This window comes from Magallana gigas, chromosome 7 (assembly GCF_963853765.1).
Source record: "Magallana gigas chromosome 7, xbMagGiga1.1, whole genome shotgun sequence".
NCBI classification, from domain to species: domain Eukaryota; kingdom Metazoa; phylum Mollusca; class Bivalvia; order Ostreida; family Ostreidae; genus Magallana; species Magallana gigas.
The window spans coordinates 21,515,502-21,536,411 of NC_088859.1; the positions used below are offsets into that span (position 1 = coordinate 21,515,502).

The window sequence follows — 20,910 nt, forward strand, 5'->3', positions numbered from 1 at the left end:
AACGGATTATCAACTGCGTCTAGTAAACCAATCAGATTTCATTATCTAACATGAAAGTATTAATAAGAGAAATAGTGGTTTTTAAAATAATGTTGTTTTAAAGTGTACAAATTTAAAATAATATAAATATAAGTAATAAGGAATCATTCTTTGAATATTATGAGGTGGTAATTTCGGTCGGAGCGTGGACAAATCTATCATAAAGCCCTTCGGGCTTTATTGGATTTGACCACGCCCCGACCGAAATTATCACCTCATAATTTTTAAAGAATGATTCCTTATTCCTTAAATATATGCACAGTACAGTTCCACCTTGAATATAATGCATTAACGAGCGAACTTTTTCCACCACCTTTAACAGTACTAGTGCATCAATGAATTAAAACGTTGGGTTTTATTGTTGAATTAGATATTAGCAACAAAATGTCAGATTATGTCAATGTAGAAGTGATAGAATAATGTGTGCAGAGATTTATGTACCCTTTAATGAGAAACCATGACATAAGTTGACTTTACTTGTTATTGATGAATTATTGATGCAATCTTTCGCTTTTACTGTATTCCAAGGATCAAAAATGATTCACAAAGCCGAAAAGACAAGTGAAGTTTATGTGATATCTCATTAATATTTTTTGGGAAATTAACATCACTCCTTAAAGAAAGCATAATTTTTCAAGAATGCTTTGTTTTATTTTATTTATTTATGATACAAATGCCAAATGTTAAACTTGTTTTCGGAAACTTCATGACCCTTATTAGAAATTCGGTTTGTTGCTAACAAGCCGTGATGCACTTTGAAAGAATATCATCCACTGCCTCGCATTAGAACTTTTTTGGAAAGGGTCAATTGTCCTTAAACCAAGATACCTGGAAAACGCATATAGAAAATCTGTGGACTTCAGGAAAGGCCTTTTGAATATGAAGAGAAAAACCTCTTTGATTTGGATCAATCGTTTCTCCGTGTCTGGTATATATTGCCCTTAATTCTGAATCGTGCATTGTTTAAACATTACCTGCCGTCATCAAAAGGAAACCAGGAATTCCTGAATAAAAAAGTGCATTAAATATTCCTCCAACGAATTAAATTTGGATTATTTTATTTCCAGTGATTCTTTTATCGTTCTTCTTCATTTCATTCATTCTCCCTAATCAAAACCTGTTAAAACAAAAAAAAACTGTTAAAATAAAACAGAAACCTGTTCGTATAAAAACCATGAAATCTATATTGGACCTAATAGCTAAATATGGAATTCAATACATTTTATATTTGAAGGATAACAATTAAATTTAAATTTCAAATGTTCTATTATATTTTTACAAAAAATATACTGTTGAGATAATAATCAACAGAACTTGGGATTATCATAGGCCTGACCTTGTAACAGACGAAGAAACTTGTATCCTATATCAATTTTCAATCTAGATTTTTTGCCATGTAATGGTTTGGTTTTGAACTTTTAATTGAAAATGAGTGAAGGACAATGGCTTTGATTTTTTTGTTGCTTCTGTCACTTACCTTAAAACAATTATATTTTGTTAAATCTTCTTCTTTCTAGAGTCTTGTAGACACTGTAACAAGTAACTTTATTGCAGTGCAAAAAGATGGTACGTTTTTACATCGAAAAAGTTAGAGCCCCCCCCCCTGCCTTTTTTAGCTCATCTGAGCCAAAGGCTCAAGTGAGCTTTTCTGATCACAATTTGTCCGTTGTCTGTCGTCGTTGTCGTTGTCGTTGTCGGCGTTGGCGTTGGCGTTGTAAACTTTTCACATTTTCATCTTCTTCTCAAGAACCACTGGGCAGATTTCAACCAAATTTAGCACAAAGCACCACTAGGTGAAGGGGATTCAAGTTTGTTCAAACGAAGGGCCACGCCCTCTTTAAAGGGGAGATAATTGAGAATTATTGAAAATTTGTTGGTATTTTTCAAAAATCTTCTTCTCAAAAACTATTCGGCCTGAAAAGCTCAAACTTGTGTGGCGGCATCCTCAGGTAGTGTAGATTCAAGTTTGTTCAAATTATGGTCCCCAGGGGTAGGGAGGGGCCACAATGGGGGGATCAAGTTTTACATAGAAATATATAGACAAAATCCTTAAAAATCTTCTTCTAAAAAACTATCAGGCCAGAAAAGCTCAAATTAAAATGGGAGGCTCCTCAGATAGTGTAGATTCAAGTTTGTTCAAATCATGGTCCCCGGGGGTAGGGTGGGGCCTCAATGGGGGGATCAAGTTTTACATAGGAATATATAGAGAAAATCTTTAAAAATCTTCTTCTAAAACATTATTAGGCCAGAGAAGCTCAAATCAAAGTGGAAGCTTCCTCAGGTAGTGTAGATTCAAGTTTGTTCAAATCATGGTCCCCAGGGGTAGGGTGGGGCCACAATGGGGGGATCAAGTTTTACATAGGAATATATAGAGAAAATCTTTAAAAATCTTCTTCTAAAAAATTATTAGGCCAGAAAAGCTCAAATAAAAGTGGAAGCTTCCTCAGGTAGTGTAGATTCAAGTTTGTTCAAATCATGGTCTCCGGGGGTAGGGTGGGGCCACAATTAGGGGATCAAGTTTTACATAGAAATATATAGACAAAATCTTTAAAAATCTTCTTCTAAAAAACTATCAGGCCAGAAAAGCTCAAATTAAAATGGAAGCATCCTCAGGTAGTGTAGATTCAAGTTTGTTCAAATTATGGTCCCCGGGGGTAGGGTGGGGCCACAAGAGGGGGGTCATGTTTTACATAGGAATATACAGAATTTTTTTTAAAAATCTTCTTCTCAAAAACTATAAGGTCAGAAAAGCTTAAATTTGAGTGGAAGCATCCTCAGATAGTGTAGATTCAAGTTTGTTCAAATCATGGTCCCCAGGGGTAGGGTGCGGCCACAATTAGGGGATCAAGTTTTACATAGAAATATATAGACAACATCTTTAAAAATCTTCTTCTAAAAAACTATCAGGCCAGAAAAGCTCAAATTAAAATGGAAGCATCCTCAGGTAGTGTAGATTCAAGTTTGTTCAAATTATGGTCCCCGGGGGTAGGGTGGGGCCACAAGAGGGGGTCATGTTTTACATAGGAATATATCGAAAACATTTTTTAAAATCTTCTTCTCAAAAACTATAAGGCCAGAAAAGCTTAAATTTGAGTGGAAGCATCCTCAGATAGTGTAGATTCAAGTTTGTTCAAATCATGGTCCCCAGGGGTAGGGTGGGGCCACAATTAGGGGATAAATTTTTATATAGGAATATATAGAGAAAATCTTTAAAAAAATTTCTTTTCAAAACTTTATGGCCAAGAAAGCTCAAATTGTAACCATCCTCAGATAATGTAGATTCAAGTTTGTTCAAATCATGGTCCCTGGGGGTAGGGCGGGGCCACAATGGGGGATAAATTTTTATATATAGAGAAAATCTTTAAAAATCTTCTTCTCAAAACTATAAGGCCAGGAAAGCCCAAATTTAAGTGGAAGCATCCCAAGATCGTAAAGATTCAAGTTTGTTTAAATAATAGTCATGGGGTATGGTGAGGCCACAATGGGGGATGAATTTTTACATAGGAATATATAGAGAAAATCTTTAATATCTTCTTTTTAAAAGCTATTTGGCCAGAAAAGCCTAAACTTGTGTAGAGGCATCCTCGGATAGTGTAAATTAAAGTTTGCAAAATCACAGTCCCTAGTGATAGGGCTGGGCCGTGACGGCAGTTTGAATTTTTACATAGGAATATATAGAGAACAAGATATCTGTGAGCCAATGCTCACTAGTGATACCCCCGCTCTGATGTGAATATGCAAAATAAGCAAAGTCGACATTTAACAGAAAGCTGGCATCCGATTGGTACAGAAATATATCCAACAATATGGCATGCCTAAACAAATAGTGTGTTAAAATTTCAAGCATCTGCGAAAAATAGCTGCTGAGAAATCTTTGACGAAAATTTGTTTGAAAATTTTGGCTAAAAATAAACAAAGTCGTCATTTAACAGGAAGTTGACACCCGATTGGTACAGAAATATATCCCACGATATGGCATGCCTATACAAATACTGTGTAAAAATTTCAAGCATCTGCGATAAATAGTTGCTGAGAAATCTTTGACGAAAATTTGTTTGAAAATTTTGGTTAAAAAATAAGCAATGTCGTCATTTAACAGGAAGTTGACGTCCGATTGATACAAAAATATATCCCACAATATGGCATGCCTAAACAAATAGTGTGTTAAAATTTCAAGCATCTGCGATAAATAGCTGCTGAGAATTCTTTGACGGAAATTTGAAAATTTTGGCAAAAAATAAACGAAGTCGTCATTTAACAGGAAGTTGACGTTTGATTGGTACAAAAATACATCCCACGATATAGCATGCCTATACAAATACTGTGTAAAAATTTCAAGCATCTGCGATAAACAGTTGCTGAGAAATCTTTGACGAAAATTTGTTTGAAAATTTTGGTTTAAAAAATAAGCAAAGTCGTCATTTAACAGGAAGTTGACGTCCGATTGGTACAAAAATATATCCCACGATATGGCATGCCTTAACAAACACTGTGTTAAAATTTCAAGCATCTGCGATAAATAGTTGCTGAGATAAATGCGACAGAAATTTTTGTTACGGACGGACAGACAGACGGACAGACAGACAGACAGACGGACGGACGGACGGACGGACGGACAGACAGACACACAAGGGTAAAACAGTATACCCCCTCTCCTTCGGAGCGGGGGTATAAAAATCTTTAAAAATATTCTGGGAAAGTTTTCGGTCCAAAACTCAGTACTTAGTATGAAAGCACAGGTTATGCAGATTTAAGTTTGATGAAACCATGATTCCCTAGAGAAAAGGGGGGGCCACGAAATGGAGGGGGGGGGGGGTAAATTGGAATAGAGAAAAATCTTCTTACAGGTACAACAACAAAAGGGGCTTGGTATTTACCCAAAAAAAGAGGTGGATAAAAATTGACAGATTTTCTATTTTTTTTAGCAAGATCTACTGTACTTAGTTGTCAAGATATTTTGATACTGTAATGCTAATTTGATCAGAATTAAGGCAATTGTTGCTCAGGTGAGCGATGTGGCCCCTGGGCCTCTTGTTTGGATTTCCACATTAAAAAATACGAAGCTGATGCGTTGCCGTAAACATTGATGAAAAATGTCACTTATTCTTCGAAGTAAATTTGCATGACGTGAACATCAATAAAATTGAACCGGAAGGCAAACAGATGTGCGTACATAACAAACCAAACCCCTCCCCCCCACCCCCAATTTATGGACGTACATGTATTATAAAACAAATTCTATATTAAGTAAATGGTACGTATCGAAAATGAAAATGTTCACGAAAAAAGTAAAATTAAAGTAAAAATAGAACTACTCTGTAAAATGACTAAAACGTTTCTCAGTACAACACAGTGTAGTCGTTAATCCCAGAACAAACTGACACACTTCACGAATAATGTCACTTTATGAAAGGAAGTTTTGTGTGTACACTTTTGGTTCAAAAAATTTGAAAGCCAATTTGGATGTCATTTATCTTCCATTTCGCAAATGCTGAATTATGAAATAATGAAAAATAATTAAAATCGTATTAGCATTGAAATATTAATTTCGTTTAACTCTAGGTGCTAAATTTTAAATTATATTAAGAGGTAAATATGTCAAGGGTAAAAGTATTTCAAATCTCATGCTTTTTCAGGAATTTCACAAGATAATTGTAGAAATACATAGTTACTAGTTTGAAACATAAATTATCTCATTAATTGAATGCAGATTCATTTTTGATATTTGCAATTATGTGCAGAAGGTAATTTAAGAAAAAAATATTGCAATTAATACTCTTATTTTTAAGTAAAAAACACAAGATGAATGTGAAAAATACGTAAATACCATTCTGACACTAATATAGGCCTAATCTAAAAAAGAAGTCATTTATTTTTTACTCATTGTTAATCAAATATTTTTGTTTTGTTTTTCAAAACCAAATGATCCCTCTAATTGATGTCAAGTTTTTCTCTCGAGGTCATTTTGTAATACGCCAACCATTTTCTTTAAAAAAAAAAAAGAATGTTAATTATTTCATATATGTATGTGGACAAGGAAATATTGCATAGATGAATAAGCAAACAGAAAATAACCAGTTATCTTATTAGCGTAGGTTTTTTTTGGTTCAACTTTGAAAAGTCATTGGATACAGATTTTCCCGGATACTTTTCGTAAAGCGGGTCCCTTTCATGGTGTCATTGACAAAGTCATTTGAAAAAAAGTTTCAATAAACTATTTAGAAACATCTGGAATTTTTAAAATCTGGAAATTAATATAAAATAAACTTCCATGCCCCCTTTTCGCCAGATATCAGATAGAGGAGGCTGTTAGCTGTATCATCTTAAAATTGTTTTTCTGCACATCGGTTCCCGATCCCATTTCAAGTGGTAAGTTGTACACTATTTCTTTTCAAAGTTCTGTATTCATTTTCAGTACATGTTTTAGTCGACTCTTTGCCAAACCCTTTGTCATCAACAATTTAAACTGAAACAACGTTTTGAAAAAGCTGTCAATTCTTGAGCCAAGAGAGGTTTTAGATACCCCCGATGTTCTTCTTAAGTTTAATTAGTTTGAACACTTAGGTAAGAAAAAAATTGTTTGTCATTCCTAAATAAAACCCTCTTATATAGAGAACATTTGATATGAAATTTCTTGATAGTATAAGATACAATTGTGTGCCGATAAACAGACTAGAAAATACTAAAGAAAATATGGATAACAAGATAAGTTATAGGGTTTTTTTTGTTTTTTGTTTGCTTCTTCTTGTTTATTTTTGTTTAGGGGGATTTTGGTTGAAAATTTACATCTAAACAAAATTTTTAATAAGATACCTTCTGTACCATGTAATGCCCTTCATGGATCATGCACGTGAATTATTTAAATAATAAGTTTACATTTTTTGCTTTTTGAAAAAAAAAAACACCAACACCTACTATTAATAAAGTATGTGAAGCTTAAGCGTAATAATGTTTTTAACATAAATTTACAAAACGTAAGATTTACCTGTCATGCAAAGTAAATTGTCGTCTGCTCACTGAAGCGCTCCTCAGTTTAGATGTAACCCTTGAACCGATAAGATTGGGATTTAGTGGGAAAATTCTGTGTAAACCATAGTACGAGTAGTTGAGTAAAATAGACGTGAACATGGATGAACGTAAACGGTGAATGATAAAGATTATCAAAAGTGAGATAATAGTATTTTGTTTGTGATAGTCAATCTTTATTCTGACCATAATCGCCATGTTGTGCAGGTAAGGTTCTTATTTATATACAGCCATCTTTTTATTTTAGAAATGTTGGGAAAAATGTCATTTTAACGTTGACTTTTTGGGGAGATTCAGTGTAAGCTATTAAGAATGAATTGGGACAGTATGAAATAGCATTAAAATCTTTTATACGAAACATGTATTTACATGATACATGTGATAACAAGAAATATATCATAGTATGTTTATGCATATTTTTGGAATGGGGAAGTTGAAATTAAATCCTATTGTGAAATATGTAAATATGTATTTAAGTATACCGAAGTAACATACATACAATTCTCTCTCTCTCTCTCTCTCTCTCTCTCTCTCTCTCTCTCTCTCTCTCTCTCTCTCTGAGGTTAACTTCATTTTTTGTAAAACATCGTGAACAATCAAAGGTTAGGTTGTCAAAGAAACTTGTCAAAATACATATCAAATTTCTCGCCAGAATAATGCATATGAATACATTAGGTTACTTTAAATAACCTAGTGGTGTGGTACTTAACACCACGGTAAAATAGCTAGTGTCATGAAGATATCAGTATACAATCAAATTGATATATACTAAAGGCAGAAAACCTCTAAACTGAGGATTCTCGAAAACAACAATACTCTCTCTCTCTCTCTCTCTCTCTCTCTCTCTCTCTCTCTCTCTCTCTCTCTCTCTCTCTCTGTATTTCTTATCACAATATTACGAAATCTCTGGAATTTTTTTTGTAATATACGTGTCAAATTCGACTTAATAATCCGACAAAAGTCTTCGTTGCTATTGCTAAACAAGTCTTGATAGTAAGTAAGAAAGATATAAAAAAAAAATGAATTCAAAACTTCCACATACATTACACTGCCATTTAAATGAGAATAATCTTAGAATCACATTTTGTTTATATTTTTGTTACGTACGATAAATTTAGTTGACGCTGGAAAGATGTATTGTAAATCCTTGTGCTAATTGCTTTGACAACCGAATGTAATTTCTTTTTCTTAGTAATCTAGTCCTCTCACATTTCCGCTTTACACAAATAGAAACAAACTAATTAACACTCCGAGAAAAAATTGTAAAATTTCTGATGAGCTTTTGTTTCCATAAAAAGGGGGCTTTAAAGAGAAGAGAGATAAAGTCAAGAGAGAAAATTATCTTGTTTTTAAAGTTTTTAGATCATATGTTTCATGAATTTCATAACATTGAAAACTTTTCTACTCTCTAGTTCTTGGAATTGTGTTCAGATATAATTATCTCGAGGTTCGTAAAAGTTTGATAAAAATAAATGGCTGAAAATAAATGATAATTTTTTCTCATGCATAGTTCTTCATTATATGAGCATCCAGTGGATTTCAATAGCTTTAAAAATGCTACTTAACAATGTTCTTAGATATTATTTCAAATATTCTTAATTGCATTTCATCATTAAGTTTATTCATTAAGTATATTACAACAATTTTGATGTTGTGTCGTAGGTATATTTGTATGTATCAAGAAATGCAACGATTATTATGGAAGCTGCAGACATTTCCGTGTTGTGTTTATTTTTGTAATAGACCATTCAATTATTTTAACATTTTATATGATTCTTGGAAATATATATATATATATATATATATATATATATATATATGTGTGTGTGTGTGTGTGTGGATCTATATGTACTGGTTTGATCTTTGTAATGTACTCTGCATACTGAGTGCCCGGTATGTCTATGTTTATAAATTTGTTTCAATCGATACAAGATAAAAATTGCATGACCTACCTAAAATGTTCAACTCCTTTGCTCTCTAAAAAGAAATTGAAGGAAGCATTAACTTAGCCGCTAACTATGTAAAATAATTGTTAAGATCAAACAAAAGTTCCTCTTACGAGAGTTTTTTAACGAGAAGATTGACAACGCTTATTACGTAAAATGCATGCTCATTGATTTAAACAAAAAAATATCTTCCTTATCAGTTTGCCTTCTTCCTGGGACTGGTCTCTATCATGTGTATGTAGATTTTGTTGTTTGATACCATAACAATTTTTTTACCTTCTATCTCTGTCTCTCCTCCTTTGTTATATAACGTTAATGATATACGCAGTGCTAAAAAATATACACCCTTGCTTTTGACATCACTGATGCCATCATTCGAGCGATTAAAAAATATAGACGTTATTGGTATCTAATAAGTCTGATAAAACAGCTATTTTTGTGCATGCTTGTATATATTTGCAGGAACACGCAGTAGAAAATAAACATGAAGCTTTATATAGGATCATTTCCACTCAGTGTTATTCTGTCATGGATGAGCATTACCTCATCATTACCATCAAAAACAAGTAAGTCGAAACATACTCACATTATATTCATACATCAAGAACATTATTGTTGTGTGTACTAGTCCGAAATATCTGACCTTTCCCTGGGTTTTTTGAACGATTTTGATATTTTACTTGCCAGGAAAACATGGCGAGTAAACTATACAAATCGTTAAAAATACAGTTAGGAAAAAGTTATATATTTTGGACTATGTTGGTACCTCCTACAACGTTTTTTTTCACCAAATGGATCATATATTACATTAATTACTTGCTTTTTTAATAAGTCTTTGATTGACAGAAATAAAACTAAAAAAAGTCATGTGTAGTTTGTACTGGAGGAAATGAAATTTTGTGACGGTAAAGTGATCGTATCCAATTAAAATACCTTTATATTTTGTGATGTTTCAGAAATCACTCCTTTCTCCGAGTCGGACTTTCCCGTGGCTGTAAACAGCACGCTGGACCTGTCCTGTTCATTGGTCGAGAAGAATGCGTCCGTCAGCAATCTCCAGCTGAAGAAATGCCTCCCCCATGATGTCCCGGAGACCTGTGAGACTCTGACCCCCGTCCACCAAACCAACACCACTAAATACTACAAACAAACATTTACCACCGTAAAGAAAATGTTGATATCCTATTTTTGCAAGTTCAAAAATGATAGTAGCAGTTCGTCACATCTGGTGGTAATTGTGGGATGTAAGTCTCTCTCTCTCTCCCTCTCTCTCTCTCTCTCTCTCTCTCTCTCTCTCACAAAACTGATTGCAAAAAGCTTTTAATTTGGGACATCTGCAGAGCCTGAATTGTATGGTGTGCCATTACATTGTAGATGAACCCACGTTACCGGATACAATAGACTGTGTTTCCCTCGATCAGTCGGATTTGAAATGTACGTGGAATATACCAGATACTACAAGACTCAACACTGTGAAATCCACGTGGACTATTACGTATTCTGACGGGTAAGCCCCAAATACTCAGCAAAAATCCTTTATATGACAAATGTATTGTATTGTATTAAAATGTACTATCAATAATCAAAGAGTGAAAACTTGTATAACTAAAGTATATGTACATTTTAAACACTACTAATTACATCAAATTCTGCTGTTGACAGGTGAATATTTTCAAACCTTATTAAAACACGACGGTCGACTTTTTTCTTCCAAATTTAAGATTAACGAAAGATAGTAATTTCGATATGACAACTTGTTTGAAGAACTGTAGAGTTTGTTTTCAATTTCAGATCACGAGGGTATTATAATAGAACTGTAATAAAACCGATTCCTAAATTGCCTTACCTCATTGCACACATGCTTTGAAACTTTTGGTCAACTCTTGTTCAATTTTCTTAAAGTTTATAACTGAAAAGATAAAAGTAGATTGTTTTTTATTCTTTGTTTTATATTTAACTGTCATAAACTATCACGTGGTTCATTTTTATATAAATGATAACAAAGACAAAGTAGTTACCCGATGTATAATGTTACATCGTTAAATTATCTGTTTACTATATTTCCACGCCTTTCCTGAACATTTTATATTCAAACAGATTACGTTGTAGTAGCAAACATATGTGATCATTGTTGCCTTTATAAAAGAAAATTGTTTTGAGCCATCAAGCCATTTTATTATATTTTATACCCCCTACCCACCAAATATATAGCCTACATATGTTGTACCAAAAAAAGCTTCCTTTGAGAATCAATTATTGTACATTTAAATATAAGGTACTTTTTTAATGTGATATTGTATGTTTGAGCAATTGTATCCTGCTTGCTTTGATATAAAAATGCACGCATTTTAGAAGTTGTAGAAAGCCTTTTCCATATGAAAAACTTATAGATTTTTTTTTAAAAAATAAGTATGCATTTTTTTTTTTGCGCATAACTGACCGAATTGACAGGAACGTAAATGTATTTTCATTAATAAAGACAGAGTAGAAGTGATAAAAAATAAAGTGAAAAATCTAAATAAATTCTAATATAATAAGTACATGTACTTAAGCAATAGCGTACTTTATATCAACAGGGCTTTGGCGTACAGGGAATGCCCTGAGAGGACTGAGGACGATTACACCATTGTATGCCATATTCCAGCACAAAATGACAACCTTATGGACATGTTTGAGCCAGCTTCCGATTACACAATGAATCTGACCCTGACTAGTAGTATTGGCGAAGTCAGTCGGATATACCACATCCCAGTGGCCCAGAATGGTACAGCAACTAAAAGTATTCATTACAATAATTATAAGATATACGAAAATAGATCAACCCTATATATTTACGCCTGCAATTTATCTGGGACTGACAAATATGCCCGGATTAGGTTTGGATATTTCAAAGATATTTAGCTATCATAAAGCTGAAGTTGGTTTAAAACTATAAAAGTATGCATGTATTTGGGATTTCATGACTAACCATGTATCTATTGGAATCTTTTAGTAAAACTTACGCCACCTATAATGACTATAGAGCCACAGAGTAAAGGGATAGATGTTTCTCTGGAACTGCCTGAAGATTTTGAAAGAAATCGGAACTATGAGTCAGTTGTGGAATACTTGCTAACTTACAGGCCAAGATGGGGTAACGAAACTAAACAGGTAAAGTGTTTGAATACATGTTCATGCAATCACAAAATGATTTTTACCTACAAGAAAAATACTCAATGTACAGTTTGCGAAAAACATTCACAGATTGATTAATAAGTCATTTCATTTTAGGTTACGAATTCCAGTGACAGAGCAATAATTTCGATATTTTTGCAAAACTGTGTTCCCTATACGACCTATATCGTCACAATGAAAGCTAAGCCGGAAAAATCGCTACTCTGGAGTGAAGTAGTAGAAAAGGTCGTGAAAACAAAACCTGATGGTAAATAAATTTATTTCTTTCACTCTCATTTTATATTCTTCTGATTTAATTAATTAGTAGAATATATCTTAATTCGAAACGTGTATTGAACAATTTTCAAGATTAAAAATTAACATTTCTGAAAGTTATTTTTTTTGCTTTTCAGTTCCTTACCACAGACCAGATACGTCACAAGGACTTTATACAGTTAATAATATCACATCGAAAACCAAAGGATTTACTCTGTTCTACAAGGTAATTATTTTATTTTTGACACACATCAGTGACATTTTATGGGGATATGTATCATTAGGGACTTAATGTCATTCTTAAATTACAATTGTTACCAAGCAACACTATATTAATGTTAAATTGGCCAAAATATAATCGTCAACTCTGACTTTCAAAAATCAAGAATATAAAAAATATTTCATTTTCCAAAAAATGACAAATGAATGTCTGTTTAATGATTTCATTAGCATCGTCAAAAGGATGCAATACATCAATGACTTTACACAGTGTATTATAATACAAATATAATAAAGTTAAAGGGACTTAGACACGATTTGAGATAAAAAAAATATTTTTATTTTTTATGTATAAAATGATTTACTTGAGCATTTTAAATGATTGACCAAAATATTAAATGTTAAAGTCAAGTTACAAGCGAGATACATGGGTAAGAATTGGTTGTTATGTAAACAAAGCTCGAGTCTTATAGTTGTTTACAAAAAATGTAATGTAGAGAATAACCATTTCTTAGACAAAATGACATGCAAAAACAACTTAAACTAACTCAATATCTTAATAAATACTATTATCAACAAAAGAAAGATACATTTGATTGAAACTTACACCCATACAACACATATGTAAAAATAACAATATTCGAGCTTTGTTTACAAAACAAAGAACTATGAACTCTGTATCTTGCTTATAACTTGATATTTGACTTTCAAATTTTGACATAGCATTAAAAACTTATATATTTATTATTATAAACATTGAAAATGGAAAAATAAAATTTGAACATTTTAAGTCAAATCGTGTCCAAGTCCCTTTAAGACTAAATATTTTTATCAACGGTGATAAAAAAAAAATGGAACAAATGGTAGCAAAACATATACATCTAGTACTATTTAATTGCTAGCTATCTTTGGATGCATGTTAATTGCAGATATTTAAAAAAATAAATAAATTTGAAATGAAAAAGAACAATCTGTTTTCAAAGCAATTCATACATTGAAATAAAAGGAAGCAAGCTTGATGATAACTGCATTTTTAAAAAACAAATTGTGTTAATCACAGCAGATTTTGAATATGGAATATTATTAAAACAATTTTTATTATGTATGCATCAGTGAAATGAAGTGTTTCGATACTTTAATCAAATCTAACAAGTCCGCAAGAATACATATTAAAAATGCACATCTTGCAATCAACACCTGCCCAAAAAAGAACTGATATAACTATTCAGTAAATATTTTATAATTATACTGTAAGAGTACTTCTAAAATATTCAATATGGTTATTTTAAGAACAGGAACAATATGTTAGATTGAAATATGTGTAATCAGTAACCCCAAGTTTATGTAAATAAGATAAACTATGCAATTGAAAGTGAGTCAATAATTCAAGCTGCCTGGTTTTTAGAAATTAGCCATCATGTTTAGTTTATAAAATCATAAAATACGATTCGAAGAGACTTGTAAATGTAAAATAGATTAAATAAGTTTATTATATGTTAATCTCTCTCTCTTTCTCTCTCTCTCTCTTTCTCTCTCTCTCTCTCTCTCTCTCTCTCTGTTTTTTTTTATCACAATATTACGTAGCTAAAACAAAAATGTACAACATTGCCTGTCATTTTAGAATTTATGATGTTTTATATGAATATAAATGTATTAAGGCAGTAAATCATATTACCCTTCTATACCTATTTCTTCAGCCTTTAACGAGAAGATTTTGGAATGCCGAAAATTGTGTTATTAATATGAGGGTTTCAGACCAACAAAATGGCGTGGTATGGACTGGGAATTTCTCTTTAACGAATGTTTACCTTGAGATACCTTTTGAGATCACCCTCCCCAGATACAATGCGACTCTTCGTTACATAAACAATGAGGGACCAGCGGATATTGCTTCCTTTCTTGGAATAACAAATGAAGGCATGACATCAAAGCTCTTAGAATTATGACAATTTAATATGAATCTCTGCATTATTTCTTGATACACATGCTGAATTTAAGTTAAATTTTAACCTTTTTTTTGAAAACATAGAAAACGAGATGGTTGTTATTGCTGAAGAAACTAACAATGGCTACGTAATTTCTTGGGAAAATGATGATGCCAACACCTCTGCTGCAACAGTAATGTGGTGTATTCGCAAGAGTGCAGATACTTGTGAGGTACACAACAGTGTGAAAGAAACTCAGCTTAATTGATTGTTTAAAAATCTCAATGAGAAGTTTTTATTTTTTGTTTAATCACTTGTCATTCGTAAAAGACATGTTATATAAAACTTTTTTTTTTAACTTTTAATGTGTTGTCATTAATACACCACTAATGATGTAACTTTAACCATTTGGTAAACGATGCAGAACTTATGATTTTCTTTTAACCTTTTTATCTTTTTTGGCGTTAAATCATCACTGATGATATTACGTAAACCATAATAAAGAGTCGTCAATTTTGTTTTTGTTTGCGCAGAATGACGTACAATGGAAAGTCTTCAATAACCCAGGAAACAGTGTTCGTCTGCTTGGAGTTGGATACGACACAAACAAAATATTCGGAGTGTCTGTCCAGCACAAGGGCGGGTCCACAACTGGACTGACTTACCCAAAATGTTACTACCTTCTACAGAACTCTGTCGATCGTAAGTAAAATAAGAGAAGAAACAAGTTTGTCAACCCAAATCTGTAGATACGGACAATATTTCTCTTGCCATAAATTTGGATTTCCAGTGAGCAATGCTTTTTGTCTGCTCGACCCATGTCGATAAAAAAGAAAAAAATAATGTTGCATAATAAAAGAACATGCCCTACACGTATGTCAATAAAAGGCGACTTGAAAATCAAACTGACACACTAAAATAAAAGTTCTCTATAAATCATTTAAGGGAAAGGGAGGTGTTTTCCTTGTTGCTACAAAGGTTGATAATGTAAATGCTGTACTGAAACATTAGTATCGATGTCAACTGCCGACAACTGCACGCCACGTTCGGTGACTAACAAACAATGATTAATCTCTCTCCCATCAGTTTATATATTATCTGATTGATAAGTTGGACTTTTAATGATGGATCAAAGTTTTTCTTATCATGTTTTTTAAATTAAATTTCTAGAACCAAAATTGGCTTTCACTGTTAAGCGAAATAACACAGGACAGCTACTGGTCGACCTCGTGACGCCATATTGTCAATATCCCAGCAGACCTGTGCTGTACCAAGTGTTCTATCAAGAACATACAACAAACCAGAAGCTCTCTTGTCCAAATGGTATCGTTTTTAGTTTAATTTAACGGTAGACAGATACATCATTATTATATCTTGTTATAATTTGTTATAATGCCAACAAACACTTACTTTTCTTACCCCTATCGAAAATATGAATAACAATTTCATTTTACATACAATTAGACAATGCAGTCCTGAATTGGTGTATTTCTATCTTTCTTTTACATTTCCTGTACATCATTTCAGATTTATCAAAGAATTTGACAGTTGCTGCCGCTTATGATCGTCAGACTATACCTGTGTCAAACGTTGATCCAAAGATTTCGTACGATGTTTGCTACGGGGTCACACTGGCTAATAGCAGAACAGTCTATAGTACTGTTCAAACCGTTTCTGTTAGGCATTCAGGTAATTCAACGTTTCCATTTTTAGAAAACATGATTTATTTAAATTCTTGAAAGTAGATATAAAACACCTAGTTGTTGATTCTTATTCAAGACAGATTTACATTGCATATGTACATTTACTTTTGATATTTCTAGAGTATTGTCATTAAAGAATGAAAAAGCTGCAATAGGAATTTTAAACAAAGGCTACGAAATTTTAATGCTTTTAGACATTAAAAACCAAAATATTATACTACACTTATGTACATGTATACCAATGAAAAAAAAATAAATGTTTTCCAATTAAGTTAGGTATTTTACACATTGTTAGTAAAAACAACTATCATTTGTTCTTTGAAGTAACATTTTACACCCTACAACTCTGATATTCTCGGAAGCACTGTGGTTTTTTTTTCATTTAGTGATCATACTTATTCTGTGATAGGCAAACAATTGAGGATAATTTGGGATATCATATAAAAAATTATGACAAATGACATTTACACTGATTATTTATTACAGGGGACTCCAATACCTTTGAAGACTTCGGAGCAGTGGCTGGAATTCTTAGTGGCATCCTATTTCTTTTTTTTATGTAGGACTCTTTCGATTTTTTTTTATTTTTAGAAGCTCAATATATTATATAAAAATGTTTTACTCTATTATATTAAAACATAAAAAAAATTTTTTTTGTCAATTAAACATTCTAATTTGTTGAGTACCGCAAGAGACCAGAGAACTTGATTTTAAAATATAAAACTAGTATTCAGTGTTTATGTCTGCTTCTTTATTTACTATTTATCAATTTTATCTTGTAGAATTTCACTTCTGCGTTGGTTGAAACGAAAACTGTATGGCGAAGATACAGCTATCAGCATGCCTCCAATTGAGTCTTTCGAGGTATAGTCAAATGCTGTTGCTGTGGTTTCATCAGTATTCGTTGAAAATCAATTTTAGTGGATTTTGTTTTTAAGTTGATCCACGAAATTAAATGTTCATTGTAATGCTATTTTTATTAACATTTTGTATTGATTGGGTCATTGGCCACGAATTTACATATCCTTGAAACTGTGATTTTCACTTTATCCACGAAAATTGATACCCTTCAATATTAATGAAACCACAGTATTTTTATTTCAATTATCAAGAATTTTAATTACTTTTAATAAACTGAAAAAAATGACGATAATGATGTGAAAATTTTGTATGCAGTCACCACTTCTATCATATGAACCAGTAAGTAAAAAAAACTGAGCACCTAGATTACATGTATCATACTGTCGTACCTCAGAAAATAACTAATGACTATTCATTATCCCTATACATTGTATACTACAAGGTATCTTGTAATCAAATACATTTTGTAAAACAAAGTTGAGAAATCCATATGGAATAGTTATTCTTTGATTAAACAGATGCATAAAAGAAATCTAGAAAGGAATTCGTAATTACACTGATAAAAAAAATTTCTGGTAAAATATATATCCTTACAAAATTACATTACGCGGTATATTCTTTGAGGTACATGAACTTTCTTTAGTAAATTTTCTCTGTCTTTATACATCGTATATATACTTAAAATCTTAGTATATCTCTCTTTTCATTTTAATAACTGTATAATGTTCAGTGCTACCTAACAAACATTGCTTACACTTCAGATTTTCCAGTAGAGATAAATACTACCCTTATCATAAGGGACCCATTAGTTAGTTACTAGTCTTTTTCAATTTCAGCTAGCTAGCTTTCAATTCTTTTAACAAGTTCAATTATAACTTAATTTCTGTCCTCTCTCCCAAATACTCTAACTTTCTGTTATTGATATATCCAATCACTTTTTAGTCCATAAATAGAAGCTTACATATTTGCTTGACATATAGTTATAAGATTTATCAAACCAGGAATCAAATAAATCAAATGTGAATTATCAGTTGCCATGTGTTCAGAAATAGTTTCAATGTTCCTTCTTGTACAGGACCAATATTCATCCAAAATAAATGTAACTAAAATAAGCATTGTTAAAGTAAATATGTAATTTCATTTCTATTTTTTTTTTTGTTATTCAGAATCCTGGATATAAGGTTGATTTGTCGGAAGAAAAGGACATTCGAGTAAGTTACAGAGAGAGAGAGAGAGAGAGAGAGAGAGAGAGAGAGAGAGAGAGAGAGGAGAGAAAGAGAGAGAGAGAGAGAGAGAGAGAGAGAGAGAGAGAGAGATCTCCATGAAATGGTTATTCTGTTTTACATACATAGCCAAAATTTGAGTGCCACCTCGACTTTATTTGTTGAAAATAGACGCGAAATGAAACATATAACTTGTATCTATTGAAGGATATTGCTGATAGTGGCACTCAGAGTTTGCCTGAGTCGGTCTCCTCTGATGACCAAGGGCCTGATGGTGACAGGGACAGTGTAAGCAGCAGTGGTATTGGTTCCACGAAGTGTGAATCCGATGTCTTTTCACCGCCGACGACGCCCACTGACGCGGGCAAAATCACGCTCGTCTTCCAGACAGAACTGGCTAAACCTTCCCGTGCGGATCATGCAATGTTTACCACACCAGTGACGTCAGGGAATGAGGATCAAAATCCAAGCAATTCTACCTCCGTCGAGCAGCATATTTATAGTAGCTGTTCGAACCCGATTGACAGCTATGCGAAAGGGGATTGGGACGACAACCCTTTAGATGAGTTACGGGAGAGATTGGAGAGCTCAGGAGATTTCTCAGGGGATTACCAGCACGTTATGTGCTCAAATTATAGTTCAACGTGTGCATCCGATTCTGAAAACATTGATACATGTCCTTCAACTCCTGAGTTAACTCGAAATGCCTCCCAAAGTACAATATGTGATAGTGAGATGATGGACGATATAACTTCTACGTTATCCTCAGGAAATAGCAGTTCTCCGAGTACGTTTCATTACCATACAAACATTCAGATTGACTCTAGTGGACCAGATGTGACGCATGACCCGCCGTATTCTTCTGCCTGAAATATACATTTGTCCCGATCTAGTAGAGCATATACCTCATGGAAATGAACGTCAAAACGTCGTTTTTTTCACTAAATACATCACGTATAAACAAGTTGTGAAGCGATGGGTTTTCTTTGTGCAATTAAGTTAAGAAGCTACTTACTCATTGCTGACAATATATAGCTGTCACTGTATTAATTCAGATTTACTCAGGGAGATTTAGCTGCCATTTTCGATGAAACTAATGGATTGTTGGAGGTATATTACCTTCATAGCATAAAAATGCATAGCAATGTCACAAAACCCAGAGGTGGGAGCTGTGATGAAGGAAATAAGCAATAAAAGGAACGAGATGACTGTTCTTGTACACATGATGTGTTCAACATTTACAGCGGCTTTTGAGAGTTGTGTTTACAATGTCTCAGGTGTAATTAATTTGCTACTTACAGGAATAGATATTAGTCAATTCATGGATGTGACACAATATCTTACTCTAAATTGATATAACCATGCGTAAAAAACTCAAAGGTAAATAAATAAAAAAGAGATTTGGTACAGTATTTTCATCACTTTGATAGTTTTTAAATCATGTAAACTTAATTAAAGTGCATGATAAAGTATCTTTGCTTTCTTCAATTAAAGCAATTAAAAAAAATACGTTTGCATATGTTGCATATACCGATTTATATATTCTTTTATACTACGTATACTCTATTTCAAGTATTATTGTGGGTTTTTTAAAGCAAATATGTTAAACAAACAACATACCACTGTTTATATATGTAATGTGTTCTTTAAGGATACCAGTGTTGTTCATGTAATTGTTACATATATGAAATACATATAAATAGAAATGCATGAAGTTATGTATCGATGAAAAAAGGGTTGTAATAAAATTAGTACAAAATATTCCTTTGTTTGCTTTTATTTAAATAAACAAAAACTACATGGTTCAATATATGTTAAATTTACAATATTTCAAAATCAAGCTACAAAAAAACGTTCACCAAATTAAAATACGTAATTATGGAACTCGAGCATAGAAATAAGAATCTCCTGATGAGAAATTTGAAGCTCAAAACACAAACAAAATATGTTAAATATTTGACGAAACAGAAAAAATGAAGGTTCGTAAGTAATAAAGTAATGAATGGGTACACATTGAGGGATAAAAAGGTCTAGTATAAACAATATATTAGAAGTTATGGACAATGATAATCATAATATACATCAAAATATTGTACAATTCTATCAATAATATTATAATCTATAATAATAATTCTTTTACTATATCTTGATAATAATATATTCATCTGATTTAACAAAAATAGTCTGACAATAGCAGGTTGTAAATTGAAGTTCAAAGCGTTTGCTATTACTCTTTAATAAGCTTGTATATTTTTGCTGAGAATAATTTTTTTTACAATTTACACTGTACTTCTGAGCTTAAACATTGAAACTGCTTTTGTAGTAAATTATAATCATATTTTAATAACACATACCCTGTCCATAGACATCAATGTAAAATTGAAGATGCAATTGATTGGACAATAATCAAAGTTTTTAGCATTCCTTTTGGCGGAGTATTTTTATGAAATAACACGCTCAAAATGCTACCATGATTAAAAGTATCGAACCATTCATTTTCCAAGTACAAAATGGGGTCGTTACGCATTGAATATCTTAA

At 32.4% G+C, this 20,910-nt stretch overlaps 1 protein-coding gene and 1 long non-coding RNA gene across 4 annotated transcripts; one reads left to right on the top strand and one right to left on the bottom strand.

The window, feature by feature from the left end:
• Positions 1–6: 6 nt before the first annotated feature.
• Positions 7–7,108, bottom strand: LOC105344832 (uncharacterized). The gene is made up of 3 exons (XR_902941.4): positions 7,025–7,108; positions 1,517–1,569; positions 7–1,156 (listed from the first exon to the last, which is right to left on the bottom strand). It is a non-coding gene; the product is annotated as an uncharacterized lncRNA (long non-coding RNA).
• Positions 7,085–20,132, top strand: LOC105344833 (uncharacterized). 3 transcript variants are annotated; one of them, XM_066065093.1, is made up of 18 exons: positions 7,085–7,205; positions 9,474–9,577; positions 9,968–10,255; positions 10,386–10,518; positions 11,588–11,775; positions 12,004–12,161; positions 12,282–12,432; positions 12,578–12,666; positions 14,357–14,576; positions 14,689–14,816; positions 15,118–15,286; positions 15,755–15,907; positions 16,112–16,273; positions 16,774–16,846; positions 17,070–17,151; positions 17,464–17,487; positions 18,315–18,359; positions 18,579–20,132. In XM_066065093.1, the coding sequence occupies exons 2-18, from the start codon at positions 9,496–9,498 to the stop codon at positions 19,239–19,241; spliced, it is 2,808 nt and encodes a 935-aa protein (XP_065921165.1). In that variant the 5' UTR covers positions 7,085–7,205; positions 9,474–9,495; the 3' UTR covers positions 19,242–20,132. The 3 variants fall into 3 exon arrangements, with proteins under 3 accessions (XP_065921165.1, XP_011451034.3, XP_065921166.1); XM_011452732.4 differs by having other exon boundaries at positions 7,111–7,272; XM_066065094.1 differs by lacking the exon at positions 17,464–17,487 and having other exon boundaries at positions 7,111–7,272.
• Positions 20,133–20,910: the final 778 nt, after the last annotated feature.

What these genes read in the sequence shown, in the direction of transcription:
- LOC105344833 (XM_066065093.1), top strand. Translation starts at nt 9,496, where the DNA reads ATGAAGCTTTATATAGGATCATTTCCACTCAGTGTTATTCTGTCATGG. An exon ending in GAAGCTCTCTTGTCCAAATG is followed by an intron (nt 15,908 to 16,111) that starts GTATCGTTTTTA and finishes ACATCATTTCAG; the next exon opens with ATTTATCAAAGAATTTGACA. An exon ending in CGGAAGAAAAGGACATTCGA is followed by an intron (nt 18,360 to 18,578) that starts GTAAGTTACAGA and finishes TATCTATTGAAG; the next exon opens with GATATTGCTGATAGTGGCAC.